This window comes from Rhinopithecus bieti, unplaced genomic scaffold, assembly GCF_001698545.2.
Source record: "Rhinopithecus bieti isolate Rb0 unplaced genomic scaffold, ASM169854v2 scaffold_38631, whole genome shotgun sequence".
Lineage (NCBI taxonomy): Eukaryota > Metazoa > Chordata > Mammalia > Primates > Cercopithecidae > Rhinopithecus > Rhinopithecus bieti.
Window position 1 is genome coordinate 1,283,700 of NW_016817145.1, and position 13,976 is coordinate 1,297,675.

Genomic DNA, 13,976 nt, shown 5'->3' on the forward strand with positions numbered 1-13,976 from the left:
ACAGAACATAAAATTGGAGGTAACTTATTTTATTCCTAAATAATTAAAGCAAAAGCTTGCATCTTTTTTTAAGATCCTGATTTTCCTAAATATTCACCACAGTAAATAGCTATAATTAGGATTCATCACACGTAATCAGTTTCCAAATTATTTCATGAATACATTATCTCTTGCATTGAGCCCCCCTTTTTTCCTCACAAGTCAATCTTCAAGCCAGTTGAAGTTTCACAATGGTCCTTTAAATCAATACTTGTAGCTCACAATGTCTGTATGTCCCGGGTACGCATGTCTGGCTCCCTTTGATCTATTAAATGTTTTAGTTCCATATCTTTTGGGCATTTAAATCATTTTGATTCAGCATGTGCTCTGAAGGTAGAAGTATTTCAGGAGCCCTCTCGCTGCATGTTAAGTGCTGTTCTCTGACTCCCAGCCAGAGCTTGGATGTTGGCAGGGTTGATGGCTCAAATGTAGTGATTTCATTTCCAACCTTTGCACACTAAAAGTACATAGCCTAAACACAAAAGTTCCAGATTTTTCCTCTTAGAAGCACAACTTAACATTGCCACAAATAAAACAATCTTTAAAACGGGAAGAAATTTGAAAATAAAATTGCAATGCTGTCATAACAAAATATTGGGGATATTAATGCTGGTTTGTGAGGTTTGGTCACTGAGAAACTGTTAAAAAGTCGTTGTTGGAGTATTTCATTTTTTTCTACTTTTATTTTTTAAAGAGAATGGATGTCTTAGGTTGGGCTGCCCCTAAAACAGACCCTGAGTAAAGGATATGAGGGCAAGTGGTTCATTTGGGAGGTGAAGCCAAGAAGAATGAGTAGGGGAGTGGGGATATAAGAAAGGGAAGGGAAGGAAGCTAGCCACGGTACAGTTTCAAGCAGGTTGCTGCTGTGGGACCTAGTGCTCAACTCTAATGGAGAACCTAGAGATAAGGTATAGAACACACCTCAGAGGTATCCCACCAAAGGGCCAAGGGAACAGGGGTATTATTCACCAACTCCCATCTATGTCTAGCCAGAAACCATTCACAGGGGTGTTAACTATTTGTCACTTCCAGACCACCTCCAGCGTGAGTCATGAGAAAACCCTCAGGTGGAGGGTTACAAACATTCGCAGGAAATTGCCATTGGCACGTACTGGAATGCTGAGTGCCAAAGCCATACAGTGTTTGTTCAAGGAAGGTGGTTAAGAACATGGGTTTCGAGTCACAGAGACCTCATTTAAGTCCTGCTTCTGCCACTTATGTGTGATAGTGAGTAAATGACTTAATTAGTCTCAGCATCCATTTCTTTATTTGTAAAATAAAAATAATATTAGAACCTACCTACTAGGCCTTTTATGGCATTGTAAGTATAAGTGAGATACTGTCTATAATCTGCACACAAGGTGAGTGTTCACCATATGTATCAAATAATTGGCTCAAATGGACATGAGAGAGTAAGTCAGCAAATTTTGTCTGTTAAACTTTTGTGGCAGACAACTCCCGGGTTGCCTGCGAGGGTCACACTTTCTTATAATATAGGTTTCCCCTAATAATGTCTAAATTATGTGCTATCGGTCTCTGGAAGGAACTAGGGTGGACATCAGGACCCATCTAATTCTTTGGAGCCGAGAGGGTACTATGAAGTCTAGAACAGAGAATCACTGAGGCTTGGTGGCTTTGTCTTTGTCGAGTCACATTAATGGCAACTATTTTAGGAACTTCAGCCAAGGGCTTGGAGCAGGACTAGTTCCCTCTCATTGACGTTTGGTTGTTCTAAACATCCATGAGGTAATTTACATCCTTTCAAAATGTGCCTTTTGCTGAAGTTAGAAAGAGGATTTCTGTTACTTACAACCAAAGAATCTTAACCAATAAAACCCATCTGTTTTTTATTTGTGTTATTTTTCAGAGCTGTATTTTAGGCTGAAGCGTGGTAGGACAATCATGACTCACTGAAATCTCAAACTCCTGGGCTCAAGTGATCCCCCTACCTCAGCCTCCCGAGTAGCTGGGACTACAGGCATGCGCCGCTACACCTGGCGAATTATTATTATTATTATTATTATTTTTGTAGAGATGGGGTCTTGCTATGTTGCCCAAGCTGGTCTCAAAATCATGGCCTCAAGCGATCCTACTGCCTCAGCCTCCCAAAAAGCTAGGATTACAGGCATGAGCCACTGTGTCCAGCAAAATCCATCTGTTTTATTTTATTTTATCTATTTATTTGAGACAGAGTCTCACCCTGTCGCCCAGGCTGGAGTGCAGTGGTGCGATCTCGGCTCACCGAAACTTCCACCTCCCAGGTGCAAACTCCTGAGTAGCTGGAATTACAGGCATGTGCCACCATGTCTAGCTACTTTTTGTATTTTTAGTGGAGAGGGCTTTCATCATGTTGGCCAGGCTGGTCTTGAACTCCTGACCTCAGGTGATCGGCCTGCTTCAGCCTCCCAACATGCTGGGATTACAGGTGTGAGTCACTGCACCTGGCCCCATCTGTTTTTAGCCTAATTAATTAACTGCTGAATGCTCTCTTCTTTTATCAATATTTATATATAAATATAATATTTCTTGGTATTTTATACTTGTTCCCAGAGCTAGTAGAAAACAAAACAAAACTCCCACAACCTTTCAGTCCTTTCTGCAGTTATTTTGCTGACTGACTATGCAAAGCTTAGAATATATAGTCATAACTAAATGGATTTCAATCTCATGAAGGTGCCCAATATGTAAACAATTAACTGAGAAAATCAAACTGAAAATTTGTTCTTTCATGGCCTTGGAATGAGATAAATCTAACAGAAGCAGCTTCTAAAAATATAATCAAGATGATCTTGTATCTTTTTAAAAATAAGCCATTATGAGCAAGATCCTTCTCTTCTTTTCTGAAGTATGGGCTTCCCTTCACTGTAGCCATATGTGCCTCCATCTCTTGTTAAACTCATGTCTTTCTATTCTACTTTCTTGATCCTCTTCTTATCTATTTATCCAGCAATTAAGTCAACTGATACTTATTTAGTGCCAACTGTGAACTGATTGTGGTAGGTGCTAGATCTATAATCATAAAACAAAAGAAAACAAAACAAAACATCGTTCCTAACCTTAAAGAGCCTATGATCTCTTAGTGAGACCAATATTAAATAAATAAGCATTAAAAAATACCTAGTCACCGGGCACAGTGACTCACGCCTGTAATCCCAGCACGTTGGGAGGCTGAGGCAGGTGGATCACCTGAGGTCAGGTGTTCGAGACCAGCCTGGCCAACATGTGAAACACCGTCTCTACTAAAAATACAAAAATTAGCCAGGCATGGTGGCAGGCACCTGTAATCCCAGCTACTTGGGAGGCTGAGGCAGAAGAATCACTTGAACCCAGGAGGCAGAGGTTGCAGTGAGCTGACAGCATGCCATTGCACTCCAGCCTGGGAAACAAGAACGAGACTTCGTCTCAAAAAAAGAACAAAAACAAAAACAAAAAACCCTAGTCAAGGTATGTGTCACTGCATAGGCATGGGCGCAGTCCTCCCCTACACCAGTGACCAGTATCACCAGCTGTTGAAACTCAGTGGTGAGACCATGAGTGCAGCCTCGTGCCCTGGCTTTTGTAGAAAAAGGAGCACTAGCTGTTGTGAGTTATTTAAGAGGGAGTTTGTAAAGGCTCCTTAGTTGCTGATAAGGTTGTTGAAGAAATAATAAACAAAGGTGGAAAAGTGGTGGCCAACTATGATTCAGTGAAAACAGGAGAGAAGATTGTAAAGACAGCACTGGATGCTTTTAGAGTAGATGTTGTGGTCAACAGTGCTGGAATTCTGAGGGACCATTCTTTTGCTAGGATAAGTGATGAAGACTGGGATATCATCCACAGAGTTCAATTGCGGGGCTCATTCCAAGTGACCCTGGGAAGTGTGGGATCACATGAAGAAGCAGAAATATGGAAGGATCATTATCACTTCATCAGCTTCAGGAATATATGGCAGCTTTGGCCAGGCAAATTATAGTGCTGCAAAGTTGGGTCTTCTGGTCCTTGCAAATTCTATTGCAGTTGAAGGCAGGAAAAGCAACATTCACTGTAAAACTACTTATCCTAATGCTGAATCAGGGTGGACTCAATTATGCCTGAAGATTTTGTGGAAGCCCCAAAGCCAGATTATGTAGCATCGCTGGTCCTATTCTGGGACCAGACCCTTGTAGTGGTTGTAAGACAAAATCAGCCAGTGACTCCTGAAGCAGTGAAGGCTAACTGGAAGAAGATGTGTGACTTCGAGAATGCCAGCAAGCCTCGGAGTATCCAAAAATCCACTGGCAGTGTAATTGTAGTTCTAAGTAAAATAGATTCAGAAGGAGGAGTTTCAACAAATCATATCTGCCATGCAACATCTACAGGAACATCAGGATTTGCTGGAGCTATTGGCCATACACTCCCTCCATTTTCTTCTGCTTATACAGAACTAGAAGCTATTATGTATGCCCTGGGAGTGGGAGCGTCAATCAAGGATCCAAAAGATTTTAAATTTGTTCATGGAGGAAGCTCTGAGTTCTTCTGTTTGCCTGCCTTTGGAGTTATCGTAAGTCAGAAATCTATAATGGGTGGAGAATTAGCAGAAGTTCCTGGACTTTCAAGGAACTTTGCAAAGGTTCTTTATGGGGAGCAATACATGCAGTTATAGAAACCACTTCCTAGAGCAGGAAAATGAAAATGTGAAACAGTTGTTGCTGGTGTCCTAGATAAAGGATCTAGTGTAGTAATTCTTATGGATGTCTATTCTTATTCTGAGAAGGAATTTACGTACTATAATCAGTATCAGTTCTCTTTCTCGTTGGCTCTGGAGGCTTTGGTGGAAATTGAACCTGAAAGTCAAGGTAACTGTAGCCATACCTAATAGACCACCTGACGCTGTACTTACAGATACCACCACTCTTAATCAGGCTGCTTTGTACTGCCTCAGCAGAGACTGGAATCTGTTACACGTTGATCCTAACTTTGCTAGCCTAGCATGTTTTGACATGTGTACATGGATTATATACATTTAGATTTTTTGCCAGGCATGTTTTATAATGTGTCAAAGATTCAAGATGATTAAGACTTGTTTTGCAAAACCAGTATATCCAGGGCAAACTCTACAAACTGAGATGTGGAAGGAAGGAAACAGAATTAACTTTCAAACCAAGGTCCAAGGAACTAGAGACACTGTCATTTCAAATGCATATGTGAATCTTATGCCAACATCTGATATTTCAGCTAAGACACCCTCTGAAGGTGAGGAACTTCAGAATACTCTTGTATTTGAGGAAAAAGTTCACGGCCTTAAGGATGTTGGGTGTGAGATGGCAAAGAAAGTAAAATGCTGTATTTGAGTGACATATTAATAAAAGTGGAAATATTGCAGCTAAGTGACCTGAAAAGTGGTTCTGGAAAAGTGTATCAAGAACCTGGAAAAGGTTTTGCTGATGCAATCATCATACTTTCAGATGGAGATTTCATGGAGGTAGTTCTAGGTAAGCTTGAACCTCAGAAGGCATCTGTTACTGGCAGACTGAAGGCCAGAGGGAACATTGTGCTGAGCTAGAAACTTCAGATGATTCTTAAAGACTATACCAGGTTCTGGCTGGGTGCGGGTGGCTCATGCCTGTAATCCCAGCACTTCGGGAGGTCGAGGTAGGTGGATCACGAGGTCAGGAGTTCGAGACCAGCCTGACCAACATGGTGAAACCCCGTCTCCACTAAAAATACAAACATTAGCTGGACATGGGGGCGGATGCCTGTAATCCCAGCTACTCAGGAGGCTGAGGCAGGAGAATTGCTTGAACCCGGGAGGCGGAGGTTGCGGTGAGCTGAGATTGCACCACTGCACTCCACTCTGGGTGACAGAGTGAGACTCAGTCTCAAAAAAAGAAAGAAAAAGACTACACCAAGTTCCGAAGGGCACACTATATTATTAATAAAAATAGAATAATTACTCTCTTCACCCAAATATGCTTGATTCTTCTGCAGAAGTGATCAGAACTAAGATGCAGAGGAAGTTACTTACCATTTTCAGATGTCGATAACTTTTCAGATTTTTTTTTTTTTTTCGAGACAGAATTTCGCTCTTGTTGCCTAGGCTAGAGTGCAATGGCACAATCTGGGCTCACTACAACCTCCACCTCCTGGGTTCAAGCGATTCTCCTGCCTCAGCCTCCTGAGTAGCAGGGATTATAGGCATGCACCACCACACCCAGCTAATTTTCATATTTTTAGTAGAGATGTGGTTTCTCCATGTTGATCAGGCTGGTCTTGAACTCCCAACCTCAGGTGATCCACCTGCCTTGGCCTTCCAAAGTGTTGGGATTACAGGCGTCAGCCACTGTGCCCAGCCCAGATTTTTATTTTCTATTTTTTTTAATGTATCATTATTTTTGCAAGGAACTATATATAAGCTAGCATATAGTTATCCTTCTGTTCTTAGATCTGCATCTTCATAATAAAAAATTTTCACTCATCTAGATTCTTTAGAATTTGTGATAGCATTTATAAAAGTTAAAAGGAAAATTAAATGAATAAAGGCCACTTTGATACCTTTAAAAAAATAAAAAATACCTAGTTGGAAATCATGAAATATGTAATGCAGGAATATTGTACATTAAACGAGAGGTTAAAATATGAAGTCTTGTTTAGATTCCAGAGGTAAGAAAAACTTCTCTGAGACAGTGACTTCTATGCTGATAAATGAAGGATAAGGAATAGAGGTTAAATAGGTATAGGAGAAGGAAAGAGCATTCTAGACAAAAGGAACAGTGTATCAAAGAGCCCAGAGGTAAGAAAAATAACTAAAAAGGCCAAGTGTAGGCCGGACGCGGTGGCTCACGCGTGTAATTCCAGCACTTTGGGAGGCCGAGGTGGGTGGATCACCTGAGGTCAGGAGTTCGAGACCAGCCTGGCTAACATGGTGAAACCCCGTTTCTATTAAAAATACAAAAAAATTAGTCGGGCATGGTGGCAGGCACCTGTAATCCTAGCTACTCTGAAGGCTGAGGCGGGAGAATTGCTTGAACCTGGGAGGCGGAGGTTGCAGTGAGCTGAGATTGTGCCATTGCACTCCAGCTTGGGCAACAAGAGTGAAACTCCATCTCCAAAAAAAACAAAAAAAAAAAAACAAAAAAAGAAAAAAAGAAGAGGGAAGCTGTTTCTGGTTTCAGCATTTAGATGGATGGTAGTGGAATTTATTGATACAAGGAACTTTGGAGGAGCAGCAAGTTTCAGGGGAAGATCAAGATACATGGGCTTGTAGTTCAGAAAAATGATATGACCTAGAGATGGAAATTTGGGAGCAGTTGTATACAGATGGTATTTAAAGCCTTGCGAGTAGAAAACACCACCTTGGAAAACAGTGCTGACTGGTAAGAGAACAGAACCCCACACCAAATGTGCAGAACAACATGAAGCTAAAGGTAGAGGAGGATGCCATCAAAAAGGCAGAAAGGCTGGGCGTGGTGGCTTATGCCTGTAATCCCAGCACTTTGAGAGGCTGAGGTGGGCAGATTCCCTGAGGCCAGGAGTTCAAGACCAGCCTGGTCAACATGGTGAAACCCCGTCTCTACTAAAACTACAAAAATTAGCCGAGTGTGGTGGCAGGCACCTGTAATCCCAGCTATTCGAGAGGCTGAGGCAGAATTGCTTGAATCCGGGAGGCGGAGGTTGCAGTGAGCCAAGATCGTGCCACTGCACTCCAGCCTGGGTCACAGAGGAAGACTCCACCTCAATCAAAAAAAAAAAAAAAAAAAAAAAAAAGACAAAATGTTTAAGAACAAAAGAACAGCCATAGAATCTGGAGGAAAAACCACATGAGTGTACAGTAGGCATAAGAAAGCAGGCAGAAGAAAAAATTTGTTTCAAGAAAGCTGTATGCTGTATTTCGTGGAATGATGCTAAATTTCGTGGAATGATGCTAAATGGCAGAATATAAAAAAAGACTTAAAAAGTTCACATTGATCCAGCCACATGGCTGTCACTGATCCCCTTAGACTAATTTGAAGAAGTGTTCTTGCAACTTGCTATGCCCTATTCCAATCATGCTCTTCTCCCTGACCAAAATTTTAAAAGCAAAACCATTCTCCTACATTTTACTTTGAAATTTGTAGCACTCCTACTCCAAGGTGAGAAATTCTCCTTCATATAAAATCAATTCAAAACCTCTTTCATTTCCTTCCTGACCTTATTCTCACATGAAAACCTCCCCATCTTCTGAGGAAGATCCACTTCAAGGGGAGGAACTTAAAATGCCTGTTCTTTCTTTCCATCATTACTTCCAGGCATTCACAACTCCACCAGTTTTCTGTTGAGTGAAACGTTGGTTCTAGCATTTGCCTCTAGCATTAATTCAATTATTTAACAAGTATTTATTGTGTACTTTTATCACTAGAAATACAAAGACACAGTATTTATTCTTAAGGAGCTTATAGATTCCTAGAATAAACAGAGATAGTGGTATGACATAGATATAAACAAGTATTTTACTGAGAGGAATTACTTATGGACTGTAAACATGTATAAAATCATTGATGACTGGGCCAGTGGAACCAAAGCCACAGTAAGATGCCATTTTACACCATTTAATAGATAAATGTTACAAAGTTTGACATTTTCAAATTTTGGAGGAGGAGACATGCATTCACAAAGTCTCTTGTACACTACAAGTGGAATGGAAGTTCTGTGGCCATTTTGAAAACCATGTGACATCACCTCCTAAAGGTGGACATTCACATGCCTTATAACTCTAGGTATATACAGCAGTGTTAGATACTTTCTGTTTGTCCCTCCAGATCTGCTTTCTGCCCTTCTTCATCCTGCTCTCCACTAAGGTGTCTGACTTATATGGACTGCATCAACGGGATCCCATACACCATTGCTTCTGGTTGGGTTAGCTACTGGGGAGCAACAGCAGGAAAAGAGTGAGAGTGAGGTTAGGGCATTTATTCCAGTTCCCTCTGTGAGGTTGCTGTGGGGTGCCCATATCCCTCATCTGATGATTACTGCTTCCCTTAAGGTAGCAGAATCTACATGACTCTTTCTCTTTCCAGGTTTCAGTTACTATTCCCCGCCCTTGTTCCTTTGGGCTTAGGGGTAGTAACTAGCACCATGCACCTACACATTTGTAAATAAATGCTCTTCGCGGGTACTATTGCACGCTAAGACACTGATTGATACAGTAATTGACACCAGACCTAGGTTAAAACAAAACAAAAAACAAAGAAACTTCTCAAAATAGGATTCCGGAACTGGGTTAGTCATATATTCAAACGCTTGTGCTCTGTTGTGAATGTAAAATGATATAGCTGCTATGAAAAACAGTATGGCAGTTCTTCAAAAAATTAAAAATAGCATTATTATTTGATCCATCCATTTCACTTCTAGGTATATACTCAAAAGAATTGAAAGCAGGGCTGGACACAGTGCATCATGCCTGTTAGTCCAGCACTTTGGGAGGTTCAGGAGGGTGGATTGCTTGAGCCCAGGAGTTCCAGACCAGCCTGGGCAACATGGCAAAACACCGTCTCTACAAAAAAATACAAAATTAGGTGTGGTAGCATGCACCTGTGGTCTCACCTACTCTGGAGGCTGAGGTGGGAGGATCACCTGAGCCTGGGAAGGTCAAGGTTGCAGTGAGCCATAGTCACACCACTGTACTCCAGCCTGGGTGATGGAGTAAGACCCTGTCTCAAAAATTAATAATAATAAATAAAGTAAAATAAAATAAATTGAAAGCAGGATATTTTATTTTTTTATTTTTCAGATGGTGTCTTGCTCTGTCTCCCAGGCTGGAGTGCAGTGGCGTGATTTCGGCTCACCGCAACCTTCGCCTCCTGGGTTCAGGAAATTCTCCCTGCCTCAGCCTCCTGAGTAGCTGAGATTACAGGTGTGCACCACCATGCCTGGTTAATTTTTGTATTTTTTAGTAGAGACGAGGGTTCACTATGTCGGCCATGCTGGTCTCAAACTTCTGAACTCCAATGATCTGCCCGCCTTGCCCTCCCAAAGTGCTGGGATTACAGACATGAGCCACTATGCCTGGCCTGGAAGCAGGATTTTTTTTTTTTTTTTTTTTTTTTTTTGAGATGGAGTCTTGCTCTGTGACCCAGGCTGGAGTTCAGTGGCGCAATCTCAGCTCACTGCAACCTCCGCTTCCTGGGTTCAAGCAATTCTCTTCCCTCAGCCTCCAAAGTAGCTGAGACTACAGCCGTGCACCACAACACCCGGCTAATTTTTTTTGTATTTTATTTTTAGTAGAGACGGGGTTTCACTATGTTGGCCAGGCTGGTCTTGAACTCCTGACCTCAGGTGATCCAACCGCCTCAGCCTCCCAAAGTGCTGGGATTATAGGCGTGAGCCACTGCGCCCAGCCCTTCCAGGGTTTTTATAGTTTTAGATTTTACGTTTAAGTCAGAAAGACAATTTTCTTATGTTAAACTTGTATCTTACTTGTATCTTAGGGAGGCCGTCTCGGCCTCCCTAAGTGCTGGGATTACAGGCTTGAGCCACCGCACCCGGCCTATAGTTTTAGATTTTACGTTTAAGTCAGAAAGACAATTTTCTTATGTTAAACTTGTGTCTTACAACCTTGTTAAACTCAACTGTTAGTACTAGAGGTTTTTCTCTTTTTTTTGTAGATTCTATTTTCTACACGGATGATCATGCTATATGTGAATGAAGACAGTTTTACTTTTCCTTTCCAATCTGTATGTCTTTTATTTCTGTTTTTTAATTACGGTAAAATACACACAACATAAAATTTGCCATCTTAGCCATTTTTAAGTGTTCAGTTCAGTAATGTTAAGTATATTCACAGAGTTGTGCAACCAATCTCCAAAACTTTGGCATCTTGCAAAACTGAAACTCTGTATCATTAAACAACTCCCCAGTTCCCAGCCCCTGGCAACCACCATTCTACTTTCTGTCTCTATGACTTTGACTACTCTAGATACCTCCTATAGGTGAAATCATATAGGATTTGTCTTTTTGTGATTGGTGCATTGAACTTAGCAAAATGGCCTCAAGGTTCATCCATATTGTAGCATATGTCAGAATTTCCTTATTTTTAATGCTGAATAATATTCCTTTGTATGTATATACCATATTTTGCTTATTCATTCATCCATGGATGGACACCTGGGTTGCTTCCACATTTTAGCTATTGTGAATAATGCTGCTATGAACATGGGTGTACAAATACCTCTTCAAGATCCTGCTTTTGGCCAGGCGCAGTGGCTAGTGGAAGACAACCTAGACAATAGCATTCTGGACATTGGAATGGGCAAAGATTTCATAACGAAAACTTCAAAAGCAATTGCAACAAAAGCAAAAATTGACAAATGGGATCTAAGGAAAAAGAGCTTCTGCACAGCAAAAGAAACTATCAAAGAGTAAACAGACAGCCTACAGAATGGAAGAAGATATTTGCAAACTATGCATCTGACAAAGGTCTAATATCCAGCATCTATAAGGAACTTGAACAAATTTACAAGCAAAAACCAAACAACCCCATTAAAAAGTGGGCAAAGGACATGAACAGACACTTTTCAAAAGAAGACATACATGTGGCCAACAAGTGTATGAAAAAAAGTTCAATATCACTGATCATTAGAGAAATACAAATCAAAACCACAATGAGCTACCATCTCACACCAGTGAAAATGGCAATTATTAAAGAGAGTAAAAAAATAACAGATGCTGGCAAGGTTGCGGAGGAAAGGGAATGCTTCTACATTATTGGTGGGAGTTTAAATTAGTTCAATCACTGTGGAAAGCAGGTAGTGATTCCTCAAAGAACTAAAAATGGAACTACCATTTGACTCAGCAATCCCGTTACTGGGTATATGCCCAAAGGAATATAAATCATTCTATCATAAAGATACATGTATGCAAATATTTATTGTAGCACTATTCACAATAGCAAAAACATGGAGTCAGCTCAAATACCCATCAGCGACAGACTGGGTAAAGAAAATGTGATATGTATACACCATGGAATACTATGCAGCCATAAGCAAGAATGAGATCATGTCTTTTGTGGAAACGTGGATGGAGCTGGAGGTCATTGTCCTTAGCAAACTAACACAGAAACAGAAAACCAAATATCACATGTTTTCACTTCCCAGTGGGAGCTAAATAATGAGAACTCACGGACACAAAGAGGGAGACAGTAGACACTGGGGTCTACTCGAGGGTGGAGGTTGGGAGAAAGGAACGTATTTTTTCTAATCCTTTAAGATCAGAAAATGATTGTATTTTTTTCTGATCCCAGTACCTAGTATTGAGTACTAGGCTTCGTACCTGGGTGATGAAGTAATCTGTACAACAAACCTTCATGACACACGTTTACATATATAAAAAACCTGCACATGTAACCCTGAACATAAAATAAGTTTTAAGAACAGGAAAAAAAATTGTCTTTCTACATATTAGCAACAAACTATTGGAAATTAAAATTACAATGCAGAGGCCGAGTGCAGTGGCTCATGCTTGTAACCCCAGCACTTTTGGAGGCCGAGGCGGGTGGATCACGAGGTTGGGAGTTCGAGACCAGGCTGACCAACATGGTGAAACTCCATCTCTACTAAAAATACAAAAATTAGCCGGGCATGGTGGCATGTTCCTGTAATCCCAGCTACTCAGGAGGCTGAGACAGGAGAATCGCTTGAACCTGGGAGACAGAGGTTGCAGTGAGCTGAGATGGCACCACTGCACTCCAACCTGGGTGACAGAGCGAGACTTCGTCTCAAAAAATATAACAATAAAATAAAATTACAATACTGTACCACTTACAATAGGATTCAAAAATATAAAATACTTAGGAATAAATCTGACAAAAAATGTGCAAAATCTGCATAAGGAAAACTATAAAACATTGCTGAGAGAAATCAAAGATCTATGTAAATGGAAAGATATACTGTATTTATGGATTGGACGATTCAAACTTGTTAAAATGTCAGTTTTCCCCTAAATTCAATCTAGAGTCAATACAATTTCAGTTAAAATTTTAGTAGGCCTTTTTTTGCGGGGGCGGGGGAAGAAATTGACAAGTTGATTCTGTAATTCACATAGAAATTTAAAAGACCTAGAGTAGCCAAAACAACTTTGAAAACGAAGAACACAGAGGGAGAATTAAAACTATCTGATTTTAAGACTTATTATAAAGCTATAGCAATCGAGTATGGAGTATAGTAGAGTAGAGTATGGAGTATAGTAATCAAGTAGATCAATGGAACAGAATAGAGCCCAGATATGAAACCATACATATAGAGACAACTAATTTTTGACAAAGGCACAATGGCAATTCAGTGGGAAAAGGATAGTTCTTCTTTGCATATGAATTATTATTTTTTTTTTGAGACAGAGTCACGCTCTATCACACAGGCTGGCATGCAGTGGTGCAATCTCAGCTCACTGCAACCTCTGCCTTCTGGGTTCGAGCGATTCTCCTGCCTCAGCCTCCCAAGTAGCTGGGATTACAGGCATGCGCCACCACGCCCAACAAATTTTTTGTATTTTTAGTAGAGACAGGGTTTTGCCATGTTGGCCAGGCTGGTCTCGAACTTCTGGCCTCAAGTCGACCCACCTCGGCCTCCCAAAATGCTGCATATGGATATTCTTCAAAACATACTTCATACTGTAAACAAAAATTAACTCAAAATGGATCACAGCTCTAAATGTAAAACTTTAAATTATAAAACTTCTGGAAGAAAAAAAACAACTTCTGGAAGAAAATACAGGAGAAAATTGTTGGGCTATTGAGGGAAATAAATATTTATTAGATAAAATGTCAAAACTATAATTTATAAAACAAAAAAGTGATATATTTAAACTTTATCAAAATTTAACATTTCTGCTTTTGAAATACTTATTAAGAGTTTGCGAAGTCAAGCCACAGAGTGGGAGAAAATATTTGCAAAGCATATAAAGGACTTGTATCTAGAGTGTATAAAGAACTCTTTTTTTTTTTTTTTTTT

General features: G+C 40.5%; 1 protein-coding gene across 1 annotated transcript; it reads left to right on the forward strand.

The window, feature by feature from the left end:
* Nucleotides 1–2,854: 2,854 nt before the first annotated feature.
* LOC108517761 (peroxisomal multifunctional enzyme type 2-like) lies at nucleotides 2,855–4,660 on the forward strand. Its single transcript, XM_017855861.1, is given in 5 exon segments — nucleotides 2,855–2,884; nucleotides 3,580–3,632; nucleotides 3,634–3,841; nucleotides 3,900–4,101; nucleotides 4,104–4,660. Coding segments are annotated over 5 exon segments (1,050 nt in total).
* The last annotated feature ends 9,316 nt before the right edge of the window (nucleotides 4,661–13,976 follow it).